Source organism: Bubalus bubalis, chromosome 3 (genome assembly GCF_019923935.1).
Source record: "Bubalus bubalis isolate 160015118507 breed Murrah chromosome 3, NDDB_SH_1, whole genome shotgun sequence".
Classification (NCBI taxonomy): Eukaryota; Metazoa; Chordata; class Mammalia; order Artiodactyla; family Bovidae; genus Bubalus; species Bubalus bubalis.
The window spans coordinates 28,676,634-28,702,260 of record NC_059159.1 but is presented as its reverse complement, the minus strand read 5'-3'; the positions used below and the strand labels follow the sequence as shown (position 1 = coordinate 28,702,260).

Here is a 25,627-nt window from a genome sequence, read left to right as displayed (position 1 = left end):
TCATCTTTCTGGGCCTCAGTTTACTCATCTGCAAGATGGGGGCAAATGTTAATTGCTACCGTTTATTAACACTGAACATTTGATCTGTGCCGGGCACCATGGTCATTCCTTTCATCCTATGCCTGTTTTACATAGGAAAAAAACAACATCAGAGAGGTTAAGTAATCTGCCCAGAGGTACATGGCAATGTCAGGATTTGAGCCTGGGCCCCAGGTAAGATATATCAGAGGTTGAGATGAGAATTAAATCAGGCAGATCATAAAGGGCCTCACTCACAATGAGTCCAGAGGGGGTGGGAGTTAGGGAGTTAGGTTCTGGGTCCCAGCCTGGAGTGGCAGCACTGGGTCACACAGAACTCTCTGGAGGTCCATGGAGCCGGGGTAACCCTGACCCACAAGACCTTGGGCCACCCTGCATACCCACCCCTGGGGCCTTGGCTGAACCAGGCAGCAGCAGCAGGGAGCCCTCGTTGTTCCCCTGGGGACTCAGCTCCCCTTCTACACCAAGGGAGGGCTGCCCCCCAACCCCTGCCCACTGGAGGCACCAACACGGGGGCTCTGCTGCCGCTCTGTGGGCACCAGGGGAAGTGCACCAGGGAGCACCCAGTTGGAGGGCCCCAGCCTCTGAAATCTCTTAATCCACGCCTGCTACTTACCACTCAGCCCTGCAGCCCGCGGGACCCTAGATCTGCCCAAATGCTCCTCTGCTCAAAACTCTCCATGGGAAGCCGCTCCCAACAGCCAATTGTTACATTTTAAGAATTTTTGTGAGTCAGTTGTCAAACACAGCTGTTACTTAAAAGTTAAAAACAAAGGTAAAGTTCAGAACTAAGTGCTTCCTTCCTTAATTAATTTTTCCTATCTGCTGCCCTTCCTTCACTAACCGCATCTGTGTGATGGGAACACTGTAGTAATGCTCACAGCCACCCCGCTGACAGCTGGAAGTCCGCCAGAAGGGCTTACTGGTGGCTCAGCTGGTAAAGACTACCCCTGTCATGCAGGATACCCCGGTTCGATTCCTGGATTGGGAAGATCCCCTGGAGAAGAGATAGGCTACCCACTCCAGTATTCTGGCCTGGAGGATTCCGTGGACTGTATAGTCCATGGGGTTGCAGAGTAGGACATGGCTGAGTGACTTTCACTTTCACACCACAGAAACCGGCCACCACCACAGCCAGGCTGGTTTTCATTTTTGAGACCAGTGCCATCCAACAGAAACACAATGCAAGCCACATATGTAATTTTAAATTCCCTGGTAGCCAGACTTATGGAGAAGGCAATGGCACCCCACTCCAGTACTCTTGCCTGGAAAATCCCGTGGATGGAGAAGCCTGGTGGGCTGCAGTCCATGGGGTCGCTAAGAGTCAGACACGACTGAGCGATTTCACTTTCACTTTTCACTTTCATGCATTGGAGAAGGAAATGGCAACCCACTCCCGTGTTCTTGCCTGGAGAATCCCAGGGACGGGGGAGCCTGGTGGGTTGCAGTCTGTGGGGTCGCAGAGTCAGACACGACTGAGGCGACTTAGCAGCAGCAGCAGCAGCCAGACTTAAAACAGTAACAGATTAAAATTAAATAGCATATTTTTATTTAACCCAGGTGGGTCCAAAATACTATCATTTCAATGTAATCAGTAGAAAGTAACTAATATTTTTTTACATCCTTTTTTTGCACCAGCTCTTCAGATTCTGCTGTATATTTGACATTTCAAGTTCCTCTCAGTTCAAACCAGCCACACTGCAGCCAGGCTGTCCAGTGGCTGCCAAGCAGCTGCCATGTTTGACAGCACAGGTTTAAACTTAAGACTTCAATGAAGAAAGTATTGATGATGCAGATTAAATTGGAATGTAGTGTTGAGACTGAAACATTTCAACCCAAATAAGTTTGTTCAATGATGAGAGGTCATAGGTCATGTATCAAATTTAATGACACACTTATTGGGAAGAGAGGTGTAGCAGGCTAAACAACGGCCCCCATAGGTGATCAGACCTTAATCCCCAGAATGTAAATTGTTCTACATTTCTTTTAACCTTGCAGATGTGATTATAGCTCTTTACATGGGGAGATTATTTTTGGTTATTCAGATGGGCTCTAATGAGGGAGAGGCAGAGGAAGTGCAGGACACAGAAGAGGAGGTGGCCATGTGACCACAGAGGCAGAGACTGGAGTTGTGTGCCCACAAGTTAAGCAATGTCGACAGCCATGAGGTGCTGTTGGAGACAGCTGAATCTGAATGGGCAGATTCTAGCCCAGGGGTAGTGATTTTGGGTTTCTGACCTCCAAACTGTGAGGAAATCGATGTCTGTTGTTTTAAGCTACCAGGTTTGTGACTGTTTGTTCCTGCAGCCACAGGAAAGCAATGCAGGCGGATGGAGTACAACTCCATTCACCATATTGTGGCTGAATTACCATGGGTGAGCTCCAGATAGAAGAGTTCTGCAACAACAAATACAAGCATCCTGTGAGAAACAACTGGCTAAACAGAGCTTACAAGTGCTGTGTGCTCTGTTATTGGTAATGTAGGTGCTACACACCTATCGGCACGACCTACAGAAACCTCGCGTGTATGTGACACACACCAGATGGTCTCATACCCTCAGCAGTCAGACACGCAGATGTTTTCTGAATGAATGGATGTGACTTCAGGCCTCAGTTTCCCTCACCACACAACAGGATTGTGGAAATGGGATGGGCTTCCCAGATGGGAGAGGCTGCAGTCAGATGTTGTTAGAGCACCTACTGTACACAGGGTTGGGCAGGGGCAGAGATGGGACTCGGCACATGGCCCAGACACTGGTGCCCCAGCAGAGGTCTAGGGACAGTCTGATTCAGGGACTCGGATTTAGGCCCCCCCACCTGCCTGGGTACAGTCTCAGAGATGGCATGCCACGGAACCACTGTACAGGGACAGAAACCAGAGCCAGAGACATAGCAGGACCTCCAAGGGCTGAACACCCCGTCCTCCGGCCTCATCCCTGTCCTGCAAGGCAAAGGGCCTCACTACTCAGGGACTGGGAAGGACCCAGGTCTGGCTTTGTTGCAGCGGCAGTGGGGAGTCTCTCGAAGTCCTCCACACAAGCGCCCATCCTGTGACCCCCGAGTCAAGCCCAGGCAGAGTTAGGGAGCTGCCCCTCCCATGTGCTCTGGATGACCTTCCTCCCAGCTCCAGAGCTCGGCCAGGGCCCATCTGCCCAGCTCAGTAGCTAACCCTGCAGGCTCAACTGGCCACAGACCACAGGGAAGCTCTGCTCACCCCATCTTCATTTCACATCCTGTCACCAATCTGCAGGCCTGAGCCCTGGCCACTCACTTGCTCCCTATAGACTCTCCTCTCCCTGTTAAATGAGGAACTATGTGGCTTGCCAGGTATTCACAGCAAGAATTCGGCCAAGCAGAGTGACTCTGGGCACTGGGAGTGAGTGAGGGAGACTACACCAAAGCCCTGACCAGAACCTGGAAACCAGGTCCAGGATCTGAAGGGACTAGAAGCTCCTGGGCCCCGGCATCTGCACCCTCAGCTCTACACTCTCACCCTGAAAGCAAGGGCTCAAAGGGCTGTGCTCACCACGGGGCCACAGTGAGGGCTTGGCCGGCACACAGCAGGAACTTGACAGTTTTGAACGAAACTTCTAGTGCATTTGCTACAAAGGCCAGGCTCTCCCTGCCTTTGCTCATGCTATTCCTCCTCCACTGGCCTGCAGCCTCTCTGTTCACTCCAAAAGACAGGCATCTGCAACTCGGCAGAGCAGGATCCCGGCTCCTGTTGGTCCATGATGCCCACAACGAGCATCCAGACACACGGGTTACAAAGTCCATCCTCACTGCAGTTCGAGAAAGACAGTGGGCGAGCCGGTCCTCAGCCCTGTGTCAGCAACTGCTCACCTCCTCTGGAGCCCTGGTGGGCAATGGACTCTGCCCTCCCACCCCCTTCAGGGTTTCAGGGCAAAACAAAGGGATTAAGGAAGAAAGGCAAATCCTCTCTTACAACAGCATCAGACAACTGTTTCAAAATATATTAGATTTGGTTTTTATTGTAGAGCACACATATCAGGGCAAAGTGCTGCACACACAACTACAAATCATTTTTGGGAAAAAAGCTGTAAAAAAAATACAACTGCAACTGCTTTAGTTACGAAGTCCCAACTTGAGGAATCCACGCTGGCAAAGGAGTTCTGGCCCCAAAAGGGGCTTCTTGATGGTGGCTGCCCAGCTCTCTGCAGCCTCCTCTTGGACCAGCCCCTGCATGGGGCAGCCTGGGGACTGGGAGGGGCTCCGCTCTCAGTGAGCCTGGGTCTTAGGCCTGCTGGCAAAGAGACATTCCTAAGGAACCGCGATCAGCAAAACCTTGCAGCTCTAAACGATGAGTGGGTGGAAACTGCCAAAAACTTCACTTTTTTCCCCTTTTGTTACTATTTTTTAAAAGCCCCTTCCCCAGGTCTGATGCCCGAGGTGGAGGAGGGTCCCACCCCATCTGTAGGCCCAACCTCTGGCCCTGGACGCATGCTGCTAGGAGGGCCCTTCCTAGGGGGATGACATAGGGAGAAGGCCCACGCTGGTCGATGGACAAGAAAAGAAAAGGAAAGGAAAAAGCCAGGAGGCCAAAGGAAAAAAATGAAAACTCAGAACAAAAGAAAACAAAACCCTACCACACACCACAACAATTTTCCATACCCCAAACGCTAGACCTGGAAAGACACCAGTCCCTCCAGCTAGAAACAACTCCTAAAACTGCCCAACATGGCAAGTCTATAACTATTCCGTACAATCGCACGCATATGCTTGAAAGGAGCAACCAGCAAAGAGGCGGGCTCCCAGCAAGAGGTCAGGACCACTGCAGCCGGTTCCTTGGCAGCCGGGGACCCGTGGGCAGAGCAGGCCAGAGGGCATGCAGGAAGCCCGAGGTCTCAGCCAGTAACAGCTCTAGGGCAGTAGGGGCTGACACCGTCCAGGCTTCTGTGCGTCATCCCCCCAACAGCGGCAGGAGGGGTATCCACGTGAGCTGCTGGGCCTGGAGAGCAGGTGAGCTGTGGGAGGGCAGCAGGCCCCCTGCAGAGCCAGCAGGACCTCACCCCAGTGCAGACATAGGTGGGAGAAGAGGGAGACAGAACTTCATTTACAACACTGAGAAGATTTACATTTAAAGCAAAAACAAGAATTTTCTTAACCAAAACATTTCGCTGTTTTTAAATAACCCAGCCTGACACAGCCCTCCATGCCTCTACTGGCCCCTCCAGTGTGCGCTTTTGTGCCTACAGATGCCAACAGCCTTTCCATCCAGGAGGAAACCCAGAACAAGAGAACCAGGTCCCGGCCAATCCCGTTCTTCAGCCTTAACAGGCAACAAACCAAGGGGGAAAAAATAGAATAATAAAAAAGGGGGGGAACCCTCAAAACAGAACAAAAGGAGGGGCAGCTAGTGAGGATCACGCGAGTCCGGAGGCGCTGGCCTTAGTGCCGCCGCATCTTCACCTTGCGGGCGGGGCTGCCCGCCGCCTCCGAGCAGTCCTCCCCAGGCTCGTAGGACTTGCGCCGGTAGTTCTCGGAGCTGAAGCGGCCCGCCCGCCGGTGTGCGGGCAACAGCACAGACCGCCGGTTCTCCTCCTTGTCCATCTCCAGAATCCGAGGCCTGTGGGGAAATGTTGGGGAGGCGTTACCAAGCCACCCCAGCTGGCCAGTTCTCTGTGGGGGCGGCACTGGCAGAAGCATTGCCCCGTGCCCTGGCCCTACGAGGTGCCAGTGCCCCCAAACCCGGTTTCTGAGACATTCCCCAATCACCCTGTGGGTCTGCTGGGCTCTGAGTCTGTACCCTAGGACACTGCCAAGGTTGCCGGACACAAGATGGCCTTCCTATCGCAGCCTTGAGACCCTGCCCGGTCCTGCTGCCTCCCTGGCTTCTCAGTCCTCCTCAACGCCCACTCTCCCTCTCTGCTCACCAGCCCCACTCCCCGAGGAACTACCAAGCTCTTCCTGTCTTGTGGTTTCAGCCTACATGACCCTTTCTGACTGTACTGCCCTTCCTACATACCATCCCATCCTCCAGTCTCGGTGTAAACAGCTTCCTCAGAACCCTACTGGGAGGAAACCCTGCTCCGCAAACTTCCAAGTCCCCCTCACTTCCCCTCGAACTCCCACAGAACCCACAGGAGCACCTTAGCGTGTCCTGAGCAAGGGGAGGCCTGCAGCATCCCCACAGGAAGGTAGTCAGGGCTTAGCTGGGAACACCACCAACTGCAGCAAAGTGGACAAAAGGCTCTGAAAAAATGGGCGATGGCAGGCTCCGAACCACCTACCCCAGACTGCCCACCCATCTCATTCTGCAGTCAGGCGGTGGCACCACTCTGCTGGCCTGCACCGAGGGACCATAGCTGAGTACCTGTGGGCAGCATCGGGGTCTGCCTTGCGGTGAGACCGCTTGGGTTTCAGAGCGGGGTCCCTGTTGTTTCCCGACAGACGATCTGAGGCATAGCTGGGTGGCAGCACGGAGCTGCTCAGGGACTTGGTTTCCAATCGGGGTGCATCTAATCTCGTCCTGCAAAGGAAACGCATGTGGGGTCACCCATGGGCCTCTGGGGAGGACATGGCCCCATCAGACCAACTCTGGCCAGGCTAGGTGAGGCCAGCACTCTCTGTTTTGTGCTCTGGTCTCCTCGTGGGTCAACTAGGGACTGGTCCGGCTGACTTGCAAAGACTCTGCTGCCCCAGGGAAAAGACCCCAAGGCTCTCTCAGCCGGACAGGGTGGCCCCACCTCACCCCTCTCAGGCCTAGAGACCCTCTGGGGATGTGTGCTGCACCTGCCAGAGGACTGGGGATCCCACACTCCCAGACATGCCCACCCCTGCCTGGAGACCCGACAGGAAGGTCCCCAGGTCCAGCGTGTGGAAGGGCTGGAAGCGAACAGAGGCAGAACCCAAGGAGGCCTAGGCCCAGCTCCACATTCACTCATGGCTCTGGTCCCACCACAGCCACCTGGTAGCCTTTGCTAGTTCCTGAACACTGACCAAGCCAAGGTCAGAGGGCTTCTGAAAGCAAAGCCCCCATGGAGCACTGGAACACACTGCCTAGTCAAGGATGCAGGAAGAAAGGATGGAGAAGGTGGGTGGGGGGCAGCCCAGGGCAGCGATCGAGTCCTTTATGATGTGAGGCCAGGGGGAAGCTGGTGTGGGAAGCCTCCGAGAAGCCCGAGGTCTTTTGTGTAATCAGAGACAGCCAGCAAGTCAGGTGGCAAGAGAAGCTGGGGGCGCAGCTGGCAGGAGGCCCTGAAGGCACCTTTGCCATGGGCTGCTGGGCACAAAAGGCAACTGGGTCCTGAAGAAGGTGCTGTGGCCAGGCAGGACTCAAAGGACAGCCTCCCCAAGAACACTGGGGGAAGAGAGCAGAAGGGAACGTGAGAGCTGCCTTGAGTTCTTGGGAACAACTGCATCCAGTCCTCACAATAGACAGGAAAACTGGGTCAGTAAGGAGGGAGGTCATGTGTCCTGGAAGTCCTGAGAGAGCGCTAGTCTAGGTGTGACTCCAGGCCTGGCAAGTATGAGCCACAGGGCTCCAAACCTGGGCTGGGGTACTCTCTGGAGGTCAGCAGGGGACGCCTTTGCAGCGGGGAACCAGTATTCTGATGTCATCAGATCCAAACTGGTGGACAGGCAGGCAGGGCCAGTGTCCCTGTCCCTTTGCTTTGGCCTCTTAGATGGAGAAGCCAGAGGAGCGTGGCTACACTGGCCCACCAGTCTCAGCCTCCCCTCTGGGGACCCCAGGCAACAGGACCTGGTAGCAAGAGGAAGATGCAGCCCTGAAGCTGCCCTCAGAGTCAAGCTAGTCACATCCCTCCCCTTCTGAGCAAAGGCTTCTCTCAGTTCTCAGGGTCCAGAGACCCAAGACAAGCTGCCTCCTTCAAGGCCAGGGGCACTGGGAAGAAGTGGTGCTGGGAGCACACCCCCGGGCAGGAAAGCCTGTGTGGATAGGACCGAGGACCCAGGACCGCTGGGTAGTTTCGTCAGGTGAGTGCAGACGGCCAGAGGAGAGTCTGGCCCATATCTCTGGGGCTAGAAGGCACACCCCGCCACGCAGGCAGGGCTGGCAGTCACTGAGCCTGTGGGCACTACCTTCCTGAGCTGCTGGGACTATGGCGGCCGGCCTGAACAATGGGGGGCCCTCACTGTGGGCCCACGGGCCAGCTCTCTCACTCTAGCTGCCTGAGAGAAGGAGAACAGGAAAGGGCAACTTCCCACACCCGCACTTCACCACTGTCACATCAGCCCACGGTGGGGGTGATGAGAGGTGGCTCTACCAGGAGCCAGTCTCCCCAGCCACTCTGGGGATCTATGAGCTTGGGGCCCTGAAGGGCTCCTGACACTCCCTAGAGGCTATGACAAGTACATCTCACAACCGATGGAGGAGCTCTACTTCCAACAGCCACCAAGCTGCAGGAAGCCAGCCCAGAACCAGCCCTCCAGCCCAGAGCCCACCTTCAGAGCCCACACCTCTTAAAGGGCAGCCAAGGCCAGGGCACAGGCCAGGATTCAGTGGACAGAGCCACAAGCTTGGAGGCAGAAAGCCCAGTTCTAGCTATGAGGTCTGGGCCTCCTCCAATGGTAGCAGAAACAAAGACCTTCCTTATAGATCTGAGTCAACGTCCAGGGGTCACAGCAAGGCACCCCAGGTGTGTCAGGCGAGTTCCCAGGACAAAACATAGATTGGTTGTAGGTACGGGGGAAGCCAGAACCAACGGAGCATGGCCAAACATTAATGGAACATGTTAACACGTGACCTGAGAGGAAAGGAGAGGGCTGACTGTCCCAGGCACTGCCCTCAGATTGGGGAAGAATGCAAAATCAGAGACCCAGTCAGTGGACTCAGTCCACAGCTGCTATCCCGGGTGCCCCTGAGGCCCAGATGGGCCTCCTCACTGCGGCAGAGCTGAGAGCAGTCCCTGGAGGCAGACCACGGCTTCTCAGAGACGGGGAAACAGTCTGCTCTTCAGGCCCCGCTGCCAACCACCTGTGACTTCTGGCCCCAACGTGACCTGTGCTACAAAGCCTGGCCTTTCCAAGGGGGCAAGGAGACTGGGGTACCAAGGCAGGTACGTCTTGAGTGTTCCTCATCTTCGAGTGCCCTGGCCGCTCTAAGCATCAGACTTAGCCCATGCCCTGTCCCTCCCCCAGCAGGACCACCAGCAATCCTCAGACAGGTGCTGCAGCAGCCTGCTGTGGTCAGGGGGCCAGAAGGATACCTGAGCAGTTCCCCAAAGAGAGAAGCAGCCCAAGCACATACATGGTCCTGGGCTTCCAGCAGACTGGCCCCCAGACCCAGGCCTACAGAACATCCAGGCCCTGAGGGCAGCTTCCTCCAGTCATGCAGCCTAGCAACCACCACGCCACACCACACGAGCCTAAGCCACAGCCCCAGGAAGCAGGGCTCCACAGAGCCCAGCCACGCCACAGGGCCCAGATGACGGGCATGCAGTGATTCCCTAGTTGAAGCCCTGGTAAGGGCTTCCTGTCCCCTTCCTCAAGACACAGGCCTCCCTGCACCTGGGCTCTCCCTCCTCCCGCTGCACCTGACGAGCACAGCATCCTTGCCATGACCCCAACCCATCAGCTGGGAAACCTACACTGGGGGGGCTAGGAAACAGCAACATGCCAGGAGGCTGGGGGCACTGAGGGGCTGACTGACCTGCAGCTGTGACCTTACCCCACATCCTGGAGGGCAGCCCCCTTGCCACTTAAAATACCCTCAGCCCCCCATTTTCTACTAGTACAGCAGAAGCAAGAAAGCCCTTCTGTATAAGGCTCCAGACTCTGTCAACTCACAGCACCCACCCCAGGGTGGGGCTCAGGGTGCTCCACTATGCAAACAACCGCCGGCCACAAGAGCCAGCACCAGGAAACCAGGGTCCAAGGCCGCACTCAGCCATTTACAGGTTGTGACCCCAACACATTATCACACTGAGCTGCAGCCTGAGGAATGCACTCAGGGAGGCTCTGCTAAGGTCACTCCCAGCCTCCAGGCAAGAAACTACGACACCACATCCTGAGTGAAGACTCAGCATTACCCACCTGCAAAGGAGCCATGTTTTGCTGAATCAGAAAGCACCTGGCCACCACCTGCCCATCTCCCCCATGAGGCCTTTAGAAAGACTACCCCAGTGCTGACCAGCCTGAAGTGGTGACAGAGCCCCCAGGCCCACTCTCAGCAGCCTGTGTGATCTTCATCCGAACCCAGGAGAAGGCAGTGCTGGCTCCCCCACCTACCTACAGGGAACAGGGCGGGGCTCAGTGCCCAGAGCCCACCCGAGGGGACCTTACTCAAGGACACCCAACAAGGCCACATCTGTGACCCCTGGCAGCGCCTAAGCCAGGATGCTCCCCTCTCCATCAAGTTGCCAGCTTGTCCTTTTCCACTTGGTGCTGCTCCTCACTGGCCAGAGCTGTCCTCTGGACCACCTCAGTGCCAGGGCCCAGATGAACAGGGCTCTCCCAGCCTCCTTTGCTTTCCGAGTGTCAAAATGGCTGAGCTTTGAGTCTTGAAGGACAGCTAGATTAACCAACTTTCAGTGTGTAGATGTGGGTCATTTGGGTGGGGAGTGGGGTGGCTGTGGATCAGAAGGTGAACGTGTTCGAAGGGAAAGTAATCCCAACAGAGGCCGCTGCTTCAAGAGCCTGGGACATCAGCTCACAGGCCATCCTTGGAGCTGCGGGTCCTTTAACGGCAGCGAGGACCAGTCAACAGCCCAGACACTGAGAGGACCTGACCCTCACTCAGCAGGTGACAGTGCGGGCCTCCTCTTCTCTGCTCCCCAGGTTAGCTGCTTACAGTTGGCCACTGCACACCTCAGCAGCCCTGCACATCCACCCACCCCTTTCTGCTTCTTTTCCAAAGTCTGTGCTTCTGTCCTCCAGCCTAGTCCCTGGCTGGCTCCTGGGCCCACTCAGGTCAGAAGGTCAAAGAGCCCCAGTCACCCACAGCAGCCATTCTCCAAGGTCAGAACACTGGCAAGGGCTCAGTTGGCCAAAGAGTGCAGACTCCTAGCCCACCGAGCCCGCTCGGGCAGCCAGGTACGGGAGCCACCACCCGAGGAAGGATGACTCGGACTCTGGCCACTTTCACCCGCACCTCCAGTGAAGAGCTCCCTGTACAGGCTATCATGATGGGCTGGGAGGGACAATGGGAGGCATCGTGTTGGTTCCACTCCCCCCTACCCCCGGTTCCCAAACAAAACCTATCTCCGGCTGCTCTTAGAGGTCCCAGGCACATCTGACAAGAAATCACTGGGGAGGGAGGCCAGAGAGGAGCGACACTCAGCTGCCTCATTTTCAGGTCATGGATTCTGGAACACACTGGAAACCACAGGAAACGCAAGCATAAAGACAGATGAAAAACCTTCTTCCGATGGATTTTGGGAATATCCTTAGGCCAGAGGAGAGAGGCTGCCAGGCTGACCGCTGTCTGGTGCTCCCCTTGGTGCCCAGAGCTGTACCTGCACCGCAGGACCGTCCACAGCTCCATTCTACAGATGACAGACTCAATGTTCTGATCTGGCAAAGTGGCAGAGCCACGCCGAAGACGTCACCATCACAATACTCTGGAGTCTGGACCCAAAGGGCCAAGATGGTGAAGTCACAAACTGAAGTTAGAGAGAAAGATGGTAGGCCATGAAGTGAGGATGCACAGTGGCCAAAGGGGAAACAAGTTGAGCACAGAATAGATACCATGAGTCCATGCTGCCATCAGGAAACGAGAGAACGAATAAGTAAACAAGGGGGACAGAACAATCTTCTGCAGAATATCCCGAGTGGCCTTCAAGGAGGTGGCACTCAGCCCCCACTCCTCACGTGTGGGCCACCTATAGCGATGTCCTTGCTGAGAGGACAGCGTGGACGGGGGGGGGCAGTGACTGTAGAGGTAGAAACCCAACATCATCACCCTAGACAGGCACTTGAGGTCAGTGTGGACAATGGAAGGCCCTGTGCCCGGGTAGTGATGTGACGAGAAGGGTACTGCCCCTCTGCGGCCTCCTTGCCAAACCCACAACCAGTGTGACCATGAGGCAACACCGCATACTCCCGCTGAGGAGCTGAGGGCCTTCTGCCATATACCTGGCCGGTCAGTGTTACCATGAATAAGGTCAGTGTTATTACGAGTTAGGCGTCTGAAAAGGTATCACAGCAGGCGTGACACAGAAGTGACATGACCACCAAATGTCCTTCTGGGACAGAAGAGGACGTGGGGAGGAACCAGGACGTGTGAATAAAGGATGGACTTGAGTTAATCGTCCAGGTCATTACTGGTTTCCCGACTGTGATGAACGTGCCACACTGACATGAGACGTTACCAGGAGGGGACAGAGTGCGCTCTGCTGTCTGCATGCCTCTGTAAATCTAAATCTGTTCTAAAAAATAAGGTTAATTTTAAAAAAATAAGACAAGTTATAGGATATTCTGTTCCAGCCTGGGTCTAGACACTGGCCCCGCCTTGCTCACTGATTTCCACACAACCTGAGCAATCAGCCAGCCTCTCAAGATGCCAGCCTCCATCCAGGGAGGACTGTCTTGACCCAGTGTCTGCAGAGCTCAGTCCAAGCACCGCTTGTGCGCACACACACAAAAGTGCTGTAGATGCCAGGATTGGCCATGTTGATCATTGCTTCCCCGACCCTCGGCCAAAGAGTAGGGACAGCCACAAGGCACGCGCCTGCTGAACACGCAGCCAGCCACTTACCTTCGTCCCCTCTCCTCACTCCCTTCTCCTCACAGAAGTGAAAACTCAGGCAACTTTACAGCAAGCTGCTGAGGCACACCTAAAAATATTCAGTGAGACGCACACGCAACAGATCGGAACCAAGGAGGAAGGGAAAGGAAGAGGTGGGAGAGGCAGGGTCGGGAGGAATACTCCCCAAACCCTGTCTCAAGACCCAGGTCACAAACCCTGGGAGTGTGTGCTTTTGCTCAGCCCTCACACTGAGGGCTACTGACAGAGGGAGCCAGACACCAGGGCACTCACTTCCTGAGGATGATGACCGCTCTGCGCTCCTTGATGTCCTGAGGCCGGATGCAGTGGGTGATTTCATCAGCAGCGTATCCACTGAAAAGAAATAACATGTGAGCATGGATGGAGAACCAAAGATCCCAGGGGTGAGGGGGCAGAAATAGGGTCCTGGTCTTATGGCCACCCTCTGCCCCCTTACTTAAAGGTTCAAGGATCTACACAGAAGGAAATAATGTGTTAAGATTCATGATATTTCTGCCCAGAAATCATTAAGGGAAAACCTGGGATGAGGTAAAGGTGGGTCTTGAAGCAGAAGCCCAAAAGGAAATCTCCTTGCACAAGCAAGAACAAAGGGCCCCCAAGAGGGCACACCTTGAGTGGCTTTGGAGGCAGGCAGAGTGACTCAGGCCAGACCACGGGGAGAAGAACCGCATCCCCTCCCCCCACCCCACCCCTGGGCTGGCAGAGGAGACCAAAGCAGACGCTGACAGCACTGAGTCACCAGAGAGAACTATGGCAAAAAGAGAATTTGTCTACTTGGAAAAAAAAAGCTTTCCACAGCCTTCTTTTTAGGGGATCCAAAATCTTGATGACAGCTGTATTTGGAATGTTTTAAGAATTCCCATCACACTCAAGTATCTATTTATTTTCATCAAGCTACATGATTTTTAAAACTGCTCAGACCAGTGAGTGTGGGTAGATGGCTGTCCTCTTCACAGCTAATGTCTCTCCAACTTGGAACTCTGGAAGCAAACTCGGCTCCCTGAGCACATGCCCTCACTGCGGACCTGGCAGCCAAAAGGCACCCCCAACCCCAAGTTACCCAACTGAGCACAGGGAGTGCCACAGCCAGAAAGACACTCAGCCGCAGGCCTCCTCCTCCTGCTCAGGGTCCCCTGGCCTGCCCCCCCACCAATCCTGTGTTCAGCAGTCAGTCAGCTCCTTCTCAGCTGTCAGAAACACGGCAGGCCTCTGAAGGACTTCTCAAAATGGCCAGGCTCCCCCAACTTGGGCAAGAACTGGATGCAAGAGCAAATGAAGTCCAAGAAAGAACCACACCTGATACAAAGATTTGATTTGAAGCCATGTTGAAGGTGGAGGAAAGGACCCTTATGTTAGGAATTTTCCCCTCTGAGCTGCTCCTCAGCCAGTTTTTCCATTTTCTCTGTAAATAACAGTCCCACGAGAAACTACAGACAAATATCCACAGTCAAATCAATCTGAAAACACTGATGAGTTTAAAAAAGCATTGGTACATTAAAGGATCTGAGAATTACTACCGCAAAAGAATCTGCTGACTTCATTTAACTGAGCACTGACCAAAGAACGTTCTCTCAAATAACACCTATTAATATCTGGAGGCCCAGAGAGAAATGCCATACAGGATGGCGTAGCTGAATGGACCTGGGAAGAACCTGAGCTCTGTCACCTCAGCTGAGCTGCATGCTGGGTTGAACCCTCAGTGCCTCCATGTGCAGGGACAGCAGCAGGTTCTCAGGTGCTGGTGTGGTTGTGTTCTATGACTTATGACTCCTTAGTGGTGACTCATGCTAAGATTTTAAAAAGAGGTCAGTGCCTCCTCTTGTCCAGGAGAATTACATCCTAGGTATTCCTGGTTGGCACCCTGGAGAGGAGTAGTGGGAGGTCCACCTGCAGGACGACTGTGAGAATTCAGTTAGACAATGTGGGGTGTCTGGCGCCCCACATTAACCAAGCAGCTGACACCAGCCAGGGGCCCTGGACCACCTATATCCAGGCTCTGCCTGCAGCAGAGGCCTCCTGGGCCCCTCCCAGAGCTGGGAGCTCTAGACCTCGTCCTGTGCTCTCTTGTCACTCCACTTTGGGGAAGCACAGGTATGGGCTGTTAGACAGTCCCATGTAAATCCAGGACTTTCCAAAAAGCAATCCAAGGCACATCTCTATGGCCAACATCTGCAGTACTGGCTGCAGGCAACCTTACTTGTGCTAACAGGTTAGTAATACTAACCTGTCTGACTTGGCTACAGGAGCTGCCAAGGGCCCTGACTTCCCATCTTCAACAAGGAATTGCATCCCATAACACAGAAGCTGCAAATCCAGATGCTGATCAAATTTTACCTGTCTCCACCTCCCAAAGGCTGCAGAAATTCTTTCTGCAAGCCAGGCCAGGTTCCTGCCACCCAGCCCAACCTCAGAACTAGGACAGAGGCGGTACTGCACGGACTCCACCTCAACAGCTCACTAGCACTGGTTTTCCTGAACTTCTGACACAACCTACTGACCCCTCCTCAGTATCAGGCTCCACTGGAAGTGGGAGGCTCAAAGTTCTGATCAATGGAAGCTCTTCAGTCTGAATTTCAGCAGAAATGGTTCAGCAGAGATCAAAAGAGGTTATTTACTGCCAAGGAACCTACTGGCTACAAGAGAAACTGTTTGAAAGTCCCATTCCACCAACTTGAAATTTAATATGCCCTGGGTCCAGTCCTACCCTTGGCATGAAGAAAAGTGCTGGCACCTCCCGCCCTTTTGTTTTCACAGGGAGAGAGGAGGAAGCACCTCGGGATGGTATACCCCTGGACAGGGCCCTTCACAGCCCTCTCTACGCAGCAGTGACCAGTGCATCACCAGCACACAGAGCCAGAGCCTGGCTGCCACCCACCATGCTGCACCTCAGAGTGATTCTTCAAGAGTCTCTCCTCCCTTGGGAAGCTCTGCTCAACCCTCTAGGCTGGGTTTCCCCAAACCGCTCACCCAAGTCTCTTAACTACTACTGTTCGAGTTTGTGGCAATTGTCTTCCCTACAAGACAAAGCTCTGCAAAGGCCTTCCACATCTCTGCCTGCAGCAGATGGTAAATGACATCTGTGTTGAGCTCGATGTTTCTGCTGCTTTGAAGACTCAGAGATTGAGCTAAGTTAGTCCTTCCTCAGAGGATTAGGTGCAGGTCAGAGAAGTCTGGAAGACTCTTTATAAGGGACTGTGCAGGACTGCACGCCTCTCCTCGAGGGGACAGCCTTACACACAGATTTATTAAGGCACAGTTCCAAGGTGGCTGCCATTGCCCATCTTCTACGGTTTTGCTCAGGGCAGACAGAACCAGAGATGGGAGGGACTGCCTGATGACAGCCTCCCTCCAACGGGGGCTAGCTGCTTTGGCAGCCCTCATGAACCTGCCTCACCTGTGAGAGGCCTACAAGACCTCCCTGAGGCTTAGGGAGGGGGGAGGGGAGGGGCAGCAGGCCAGCCTCCTGGGCCCAGGAGCAGAATTGTGAACTCAGGCTCAAGTTATAACCACACCTGAACCCCCTAGAAGACACATAGCCACTATGATGAAGCAGTCCTGGGGCTTTCTGAACCCAGAATGAAGGCAGTTAACCCACTCCAAGTCCCAATTCTGTACACATCAAGGTATAAATAGAACACTGCTGAGCACAGAAGCAGCTCATCTCCAGACTCTCTACCAAAACCTCAAGCTTCAGTAGTGTGAAAGAGAGTCAATCTTCCATAACAGATCTAGGATGTCAATAGCCCTACAATGTGGAGGCAAACTAAGGGCCAGAAAGATTAAGTAATCTGCCCAAAGGCAAACAGCTAAAATGGTGGCACCGGAACTCTAATCAAACTCTTGGTTTCAGCGTCACCACTACGCTGGTTTTTGCTTTTTGGGTGGGAGCGCGGTGAGGAGGAAGAGGAAGAAAAGCCCATCTGTGTTTCCCAGGGACAAGGTCCAGTCTGTCTGGGTGGGCCTCACTGACCTCGGCAAAGGATACAGGTGTTCCCACCACTCCCAGAGAAGAAGTGCGCAAAAGTGAACCCCTGCCTCTGAGTAGCTAGCATCAGCCACACACCAACTGCCCAGCTGAAAACGGCTCTCTAGAGCTTCCGCTGAGCTTCATGACTGAGACTGTCACCAGCCCACCTGCTTCCTTCCCTTTGCTGCCCTCTGCCTTCTAGTCAGGCCTGGGAGAACCAAGGCCAGCCAACACACCTGGCCCAGAACTCCTCCTGAGAATAAACAGCCCTGACTTCCTCCTGAGGTCCCTCCCCCTCTCATGGAATCAGAAGACTCCACACAAGAGATGTGGCCCAGACCTATCTGCCCTACATTCCTGACTATTTTAAGCCAGAAAGCTAAATTTTGCTTTCAACCAGCTTAACAAAATCAGTCCTCTGCCCAGAACTGACAGGGTGCCCACTCCACCCAACATCAACTGTTATCAAGAGGTCACAGGCTGTGCTCACCACAGCATGTCTTGTGGCCGGGCAACCCTGCCACCTCAGACAGGCCTGGGTCTTTGGGCATGTGGCCACCACAACCACAACCCAAGAAGCAGTGATTAAAAATAGCGCAAGTAAGCAATTAACCTTGTAATTATTCCAGTTAATCCAACTGAAATCTGTTTTAATCTGCCATTTACTATACAGAGAACAGGAGAAGAAATATGGGATGAACTGATATATAAAAAGAAAAAATAAAAGATTTATTTCCCTAGAAAACCACATTAAGAGAGGACCTATTGAGGCCCAACATGGAAAGGTTACAAAAGCACTTCCAGAAGGGTCTGTGAGGCGTTGCTCTAAATACCCACATTTGGACATTGCTGAATCAATGTTTGCCATACACCGAAATCCATGCCAACAACTGTTAAATACAAAACTGTACTCCTGCCACGTTGCCTTGGATGGGTACACCCCCCCACTGCCATGAACAACACAAGTCTGAGTCAGATGAGAGTGACTAGAACCCTCCCCATCTGTACAGAACCACTGTCTTCACCAGCCCCTTCCTATGGGCAGCTCATAGCTCTGGGCTGGGATACACACTGGGAAGTGAATGCAAGCTCCTCTCCCACCAACCTGGGGAAGAGCGCAAGCAGGACTTGAAGAGGCACCACCAACAGGCAGGTGTTCACCCACCTGCACAGCAAGCAAGCTGAGAAAGCTAAGTGAGCAGGTGCTGGAGGGCTTGAATTAGTGGGGGTGTCCAGAGCCCAAGAGTAGTGGCCTTCCACTGGGGAACATTTTACCCGCAGGAGACATAGGGCAACATCCAGAGATGTTCTTCGCTGTCACAGAAGGTGCTTCCGGCCCCAGTGGACAGAAGGCGGGGATCCTGCTAAACATTCTACACCACAAAGGACAGCCCCCAGCAACAAGTAATGAACCGGCCCAGACGCCAACAGCACTGCTGCCGAGAAGCTTGGACTTAGAGCTTCATTGAGGCAGCCGCACCAAAGCCCCTGCCCTCAGGTCCAGGTTGGCTCCGAGAACTATAATGAGCGCCATCTGCCCCTAGTCAGCCTCAAGCCATAGCTCCTCACCTACAGCCACTTCCCAACCGCTCACTCCACCCAAACCTTCTCTGCTTGGCTTACTCCCAGTCACCTCCAAGTCACTCTTCAAGCTGCCGCTTACTTCCTCCTGAAAGCTTTCACCCTCCAGAGTAGATTCCTGCAGTTACCTTCCTGGGCGGTCACTAACCGTCTGTGGCCTCCCCCGGGGCCAAGAGCTCCATGAGGGGAAGCACCCTGTTAAAGGCTTTCCCACAAGAAGCAGGGGAACACTTGTCATCCTGTGTATGAAAGCACCCGCGTTAAGGGCCCACCCAGTGCTGGGCCCTCTAGGAGACACTAAATCACCAGATTTAGTTCTAACAGGCCTTGGAAGTTGACATCAACCCCACTTACAGGCGTAAAAGCCGGCTTGGAGAACGCCCACAAGATGCCAAAGCAAATGAGAGGGCAGCTGGGTTCAAAGCCCTGGGGCAGCACTTTTCAGGACAGGGCTGAGCCTCCCACGCTGACTCCTCAGCCAAGTCAGAACCCAGGAGGAAGGGACTGGGAAAGCCTCGGGACTGTATACTCTTCTAAGGAAAAGATGAAGAAAATTTTCCTGGTGATGCAATCCTGCTGCTGATCACTAACAGACCTGCACTTTAAGAACTTGAAACTTCTCTTCAATACAGGGAGTGCGTGTGTGGGAGGAAAGGGGACTCTCAAAGTCACAAACTGCCTCTTGTGCCCCTACCCTTTACACTTCAGACCACTGTGAGACCTTGAGCTGACAACCCATAGATTCTGTGATTATGTGAGACACCAGTATCCCATGAAGAGACCAAATGGCCCTTGAGTGAAACCCTTTTAGGACAGAGAGCCCTTCAGTGAAGTCAGGCACCAAACTGCCTCACACAGCAGGCCACCTGGGAGAGTCTGCCCTGGAAATCCCATCCTACAGGGCTCCACTAAGACTTCAATCTGGAAGCACCACACAGATCTGAGAAGCTCGGGGTCCAGGTGACAAGTGGGCACCTGAGAAGTAAGTGGCCCTCTATTTTTTGATGCACAATGAAGCCAAAGCACTGCTTCTGCTGCTAACTTTCCCAACTTTCCCTTGGGGAGACCTTGGTATCACTCGGCTCTGCTGCCATTCCTAGAATGGGAAGCAGCCTCTGCTGCTCCCCTCGATGAACACAGAAGACTTGCCTCATGATGTTAAGAGAACTCCAGCGACCCTGTTTCTACCCATGACAGCGGCCTATGGCACTGACTGAACTTCAGAGGTAAAATGGCTCACAACAAAACCACAGTGTGTCCTGATCCTGTACTAGAATCTGGTGGTCAACCAAGCCGCTCTAAATAGCCGCAATCTAAATCTCCTAAGAGGTTTTGGGGATTACTTAAGTACATCGCTAGATGTGCTTGTTTCAGTACTGTAAAGAGGCAGCTTTCAAATACATTTTCTGCTTCATAGAAACAGCAAAGGTGTTCCAGCAGGCAATCTCCTCCCGGGGACCAGGGAACGAAGGTAATTCTCCGCAGGATCCCAGAATGAAAACACGCCGAGAGCCCAAGTTGTGCTGACACAACTACACAGCCCAACACCACGCAAAAAGACAAGCTTTACTGTGTTTCATCTGGTCCTGATTACAGGCACCACATCTTACAAAGCAGCAGTGGGCTCTTCTGCAGCCAAGGGGGGCTGCGTTTTAAGTCTGTTCTCCTGGCCCAACCACTGATGTGTTCAGCTCCAGGGCAGCCACTCCCCCTCCTGGGAATGGAGAGCACCATCAGTTAAATCCTCCTGGGGCCTTCCTCTGTGAGGATCTCCTCTGTTAAGGAATCCACGAACACGTTCTCTGACAGACCAGAAACGGCAGACTTGGGATGACTGTTAGGCAGTAATTCCAACAAATTTTCTTAAAAATACATACACTTGGAGCCGGAGACCCCAAATAGAAAAGGGACTTGTTCAAATGAGGAACTTTAAGAGACTCTTAAAATTAGCCTTCTGGAAAAATGCCTTTAGACTAGTTCTCGGGTCAAGTCCTCGATCTCAACAAAGGTGCCCTGGGGATAGTTTTCTAGCTCCGCCGCTCTTACCGCCCGCGTTTTATACGCAGACCCCATTTCCCCACCCCCACCCCCGCCCCGCACACAAAAGCCCGGGTCAGAGGCGGAAAGCGGAGGCTCCCGTGGCAGCCCCCTCCTCCCAGGCGGTTACCTGAGCACAGTCACGCTCCCCCTGCGCACCGGCAGGGAAAGCACGGGCTCCGACACCCGGATAGGCTTGAACTGGAACTTGCAGCCGAAGCAGAGCGCGGAGTCGCTGAAGAAAGACACGGACACGATGGGGCGCTCGAAGATGTGGATGGGGTCCACGTGGGACACGATGCAGCCGCCGGGCTGGTAGTCGTTGATGACGGCGCTGTTGACGAAGCCCTCGGGGATGACGCGGTGCTCCACCAGCTTCTGGATGACCAGCTGGTGCACCCACTCGGGGATCTCGTCCACGTCGCCGGGGGGGTAGAGGCGCTCCTGGCCGGGCCCGCGCTTCTGCAGCTGCGCGCCGTACGTGTAGCCCTCGCCGAAGAAGTACTTGTTGCGCAGCGGGGCCCGGTCCACCGTGTGCTCGTTGTACAGGCCCTTTTCGGCGCGGGACACCACCTCATCGATTCGGGCCTCGATCTTGGCGCACTCGTCCTGGCTGAACAGGCGCATCTGACGGATGCCGCTCTTCACCTTGCGTGCCTCCTCCTCCTTCTGCAGCTGCTGCTCCTCGAAGTCGCTGCGCTCGGGGTCCGAATCCTCCGGGTACTTGCGCTTGGCTCCGGGCGCCGCGTAGGGCTCGGCCGCGGCGGCGGCGGCGGCGGCAGCAGCCACGGCGGCGGCGGCGGCGGCCGCGGCCTCCCGACTGCCCGCCTTGTAGTTGTCCCGGGACGTCATGGACTTGAGCTTCTCCCGCAGGTCCGTGTAGCCGCTGGCGGCCGCCATGGCCCGCGCCGCTGCTCTAGGGCCCTCCGCTGCGGGCGGGGCGGCCGGGCATGGCTCTGGGGGACGCGCCCGGGCCCCTGGCCGCAGGGGCCCTCAGCGCCAAGCCCGCGAGCGAGGCCGCGCGGCCCGGCTGGGGCGTCGAGGGGCGGCCTCAGGGGCTGCGGGTCATGCGGCGGCGGGGGCGACGAGACTCCCTCCTCCTCCGCGTCTGGGGGGGCAGGAGCGCCGGCAGGACCTCATGCCGCGCAGGGCGGCCGCGGAGGCTCGGCCCGACTCCCGGCCGGACCCTCAGACGCCCGGCCCGGCCCGCACTTTAAAGCGCTCCTCACGACGTCACGGCCGCCCGCCCGACGTCCGCCAGCGCCGCTCCTCAGCGAACTGCTCCGAGCGCACGCGCAGTACAGCCGGCCACCGCGGCTCCGCGCGCACAGAGCATGCGCGTGCGTGCGGCCGGGGTCAGCGGAGAGGTAGGCGCACGCGCAGACGAAAGCCGCTGGCCGTCCGCGGCCCCTCCCCCACCCACTGAAGGGGTCCGCGAACGCCCCAAACAGCAGCCTGCGTCCTCGCCGCGCCACCCACGCGGCCGAAGGGCTCCCTCCACAGGAAAGCGCTCACGCCACCAACGCTGTCGCCACGCTGCGTCACGGCATCGTCCGAACGACCAAAAACGCCTCAGACCCCAGCGCGCAATCACCGGGGAACCGCCACAAGCAAGGCTGCCCGGGCACCGCCCCTTTGGCGCTTCCGATTCTGTCATTGGGCCACCCGCCACGGGCCGGGCGGGACCAGACGGCAGCTTCCGGAAGCCGGTTGGCGCGCATGCCTGTCCATCCGACGGTCGCCTTGGCTACTGCGTCCGTCCCCCTAATTAGCCGCGAGCTGGATGCAAGGACCCCTGAAGGATGTCCGGGTGGCTAAAAGAGTGCCTGAGTGGAGACGCGACCGAAGTGAACCCCTTTGCGCGCAAGGGAACACTCGGATTGCTGGGTCGAGAGCCCCGGCCGAGTGCCCTGTCCGACGGCCGCCGCCTCAGATGCCACCCCCACCCCCGCCGCCTCTCCGCGTGGACGTTGCCCGAGTCACGTCCAGGCGGCGGCGCGTGCGCGGCCCTCCTGGGCAGGGTGCCCCGGGGATGGCGGGGAGACGGGACTGGAGCACGGACCTCGGACCCGGGAGTCGGGGCTCTACCGGGCGCCTAGCCCTTTGTTCAGACCCTCCAGGCCCCGCCAGACCCGCAGGCCTGCTCGCGTGGTCACGCTTCTGGGCCCAGTCCCTCCCACCCGCGCCTTCATTGTAGTTTTTGGAGGCTTGGTTCGCCCCTCTAGCAACATCCCCAGATTTTCTCTGGAATGAAATGCATCTTGGGTTTCGTAGTCTCTCCTTTTTTTTTTCTTTTTTTCGTAGTCTCTCCTTTCCGACCGTTGTGCGCCCGCCCCATTGTCCCTGCGCCCTCTCCACCCACCATCCCCGCTGGTCAGGGCCTGAGCTCCGGACCCTGCGACCCGGCAGGCGTGTTTTTGGACCTTTACCTCCGGCTTAGGACCCCGACAAGCTCTGGAGGCGGGAATGACATCAGTACCCACACGTGCGGTGGGTGCGCGGCTGAGATGTAGTCCCATATCCTGTCCATTAAAGCAGAGAGGACCACTGGCCTCCATTGGGGGCCTGTTTCCACGTCCTAAACTGAGGGCCTAGCGGTCTCTGCTGTGAAGTGGGGCCTGTCGTGGGGAAACTTGGCAAGGCCAGGCCAGCAGGGCCAGTGGGATGGGAAGGCCTGGACACCTGGGACTCTGGCCCTAACCCCCTTGAGAGCAGCAGCAGGTGTAAGGGAGACGGGACAGGCACGGAGCCTGTAGAGAATGGCTCCTGGCCTTTTCTGACTCAAGCTGGTGGGCATCACTTGTAGTAGTGGCAGGAAGGCAGATGCACGTAGTGAGAAGGTGGCCAGTGGGCAAGGCCAGAGCCAGGGAGCTAGGCTCGGGTTCCAGTCGTGTCTGGGCCATTCTAGGTGAAGACTTGGGTAGGCCCCCTTTACCTGCATACTGGTAGTGTGGCTGCAAGGGCTCAGGCCCTTCAGAAGCCCGGCACCCACCTCTCAACCACTCTCCAAGAGGGGGCATTGGACTCTGCTCACACACCTGGTAGCAGGGAGTTCACTACCTCAGTCGTCAGAAAGTGCTGCCAGAGCCCCCCAGTGCTTCACTCACTGGACAAATGTGGGAGTCACCTCCTCTTCCAGGGCTCCCAGACACCTGCTCTGGGTGGCTTTCCCATGCTCTGCAGTCAGGGCCCTTCTCTCTCCCATCTAAGCCTCAGTGGAAAGGGAGAAGCTCTGGAACAAGACTGCCTGTGTTTGCCTCTAGGCCAGGCCAGTTAGTGGCCCCTTTCATCTTTGGGGTCTCAGTTACCCCAGGAAGACAGGACGAGAGTGTGTCAGGCTTCCAGACCTCCCAGACATGTCTCCTGTTCTCACCCCACACCAGGCTGGGCACCCGGGGCTGGGTTCCTTTGGTTCTTGCTCTCCCCACGACCACCTGGAATTCCTGTCTTCCTGGGTCTGGGGGATACAGAGTGATCTGACTCTCCTGCCACCCCTGAGTTTTCCCACTCTACCTCTTGGGGTCGTTAGCTCTGACGAAGGGTCGACCTGCTGCTGCCGCCACAGAAGCACCAGAAGAGCTGTAAAAACAGGAGCCTCACCCTTAAGGCCCAGATCCTGAAATTCCAAAGTTCTGGTGTTCTGGTTATCTGATTCTGTGCAACAAACCTTTCAAAACTCAGACCTGTCACCACCCAGCACATAAATCTGCAGTGTGCCCAGGGTTGGGCCCGGAGGCTCCTCCCTGTCCCATGCACTTCAGCTGGGGCCTCACTCACATCCCAAGAGGCCTCTCACCTGGGCAGAGCCACTAACTATGAGCGACTGTGAGCAACTCCTAGTGCTTGGCATTTGCCTGGTACACAGTGGGTGCTTAATAGGTAATGAATAAATAAATCCTTCCTCTGACACTATGGCTCCAGCCGATTATGACCCCACACACCCCTCCAGTCTTCCTCTCCCAAGCCTAGTGCTCCACTCCCCAACAAGTTCCTCAAAGCACTAGCACTCTCCATCAACATTCATTCAGTTATTCTTTCATTCACGTGACAAATGTTTTGTAAGCACCTACTCTGTGTTAGGCATTGTCTTAGGCTTTGAAGGATACAGTAAGGAATAAACAGTTTTCTCTGTTTAGAATGTTCATTTTCCTCTCCTCCATCTATTCCTAGCAGACTCCTACTTATCCTTCAAAATCCAACCCCAACATCCCATTCTCTGGGAAGCCTTTTCCCAGACTTCTGCCTCCTCGGCCACTGACATGTGGGACATCCCTCTCTCTACCACTCTCAAGTCTTTTGTGGCCCTTCCCGTGACAAGGACCTGGGGTTGGGACTACCCAAAGTGGGGGAAGGTTGGGAGACAGGGGCCTGCAGGGAGAGGTAAGGATGGATATCTTTGCTGACAGCTCTGTTCAGGAGCATAACTGGGCTTCCAACTCCTGCCGCCTCCCTCAGGCTCATTTTCCAGTCACTCAACAACTGTATTCCAGAAAAGAATACAGAGAATTCCAGAAAAATATTTGCTTCATTGACTATGCTAAAGCCTTTGACTGTGTGGATCATAACAAACTGTAGAAAATTCTTCAAGAGATGGCAATACCAGAACACCTTACCTGCCTCCTGAGAAATCTGTATGTAGGTCAAGAAGCAACAGTTAGAACTGGACATGGAACAATGAACTGGTTCCACATTGGGAAAGGAGTATGTCAAGGCTGTATATTGTCACCCTGTTTATTTAACTTACGTGCAGAGTACATCATGCAAAATGCTGTGCTGGATGAAGCACAAGCTGGAATTAAGATTGCCGAGAGAAATATCAATAACCTCAGATATGCAGATGACACCACCCTTATGGCAGAAAGCAAAGAGGAACCAAAGAGTGTCTTGATGAAAGTGAGAGAGGAGAGTGAAAAAGCTAGCTTAAAACTCAACATTCAGAAAACTAAGATCATGGCATCAGTCCCATCACTTCATGGCAAATAGATGGGGAAACACTCATCTCACACACTAGCAAAGTAATGTCAAAATTCTCCAAGCTACGCTTCAACAGTACTCGAACAGAGAACTTCCGGACATTCAAGCTGGATTTAGAAAAGGCAGAGGAACCAGAGATCAAATTGCCAACATCTGTTGGATCATCGAAAAAGCAAGAGAGTTCCAGAAAAACAACTACTTCTGCTTTATTGACTACGCCAAAGACTCTGACTGTGTGGAGCACAACAAACTGGAAAATTCTTCAAGAGATGGGAATACCAGACCACCTTCCCCCATGAGAAATCTGTATGCAGGTCAAGAAG

At 54.9% G+C, this 25,627-nt stretch overlaps 1 protein-coding gene across 1 annotated transcript; it reads right to left on the bottom strand.

The window, feature by feature from the left end:
- Positions 1–4,003: 4,003 nt before the first annotated feature.
- Positions 4,004–21,960, bottom strand: ALKBH5 (alkB homolog 5, RNA demethylase). Its single transcript, XM_006048874.4, has 4 exons — positions 20,461–21,960; positions 12,998–13,078; positions 6,374–6,529; positions 4,004–5,626 (listed from the first exon to the last, which is right to left on the bottom strand). Exons 1-4 carry the CDS (start codon positions 21,228–21,230, stop codon positions 5,449–5,451), a joined length of 1,185 nt encoding a protein of 394 aa, XP_006048936.2. The 5' UTR covers positions 21,231–21,960; the 3' UTR covers positions 4,004–5,448.
- Positions 21,961–25,627: the final 3,667 nt, after the last annotated feature.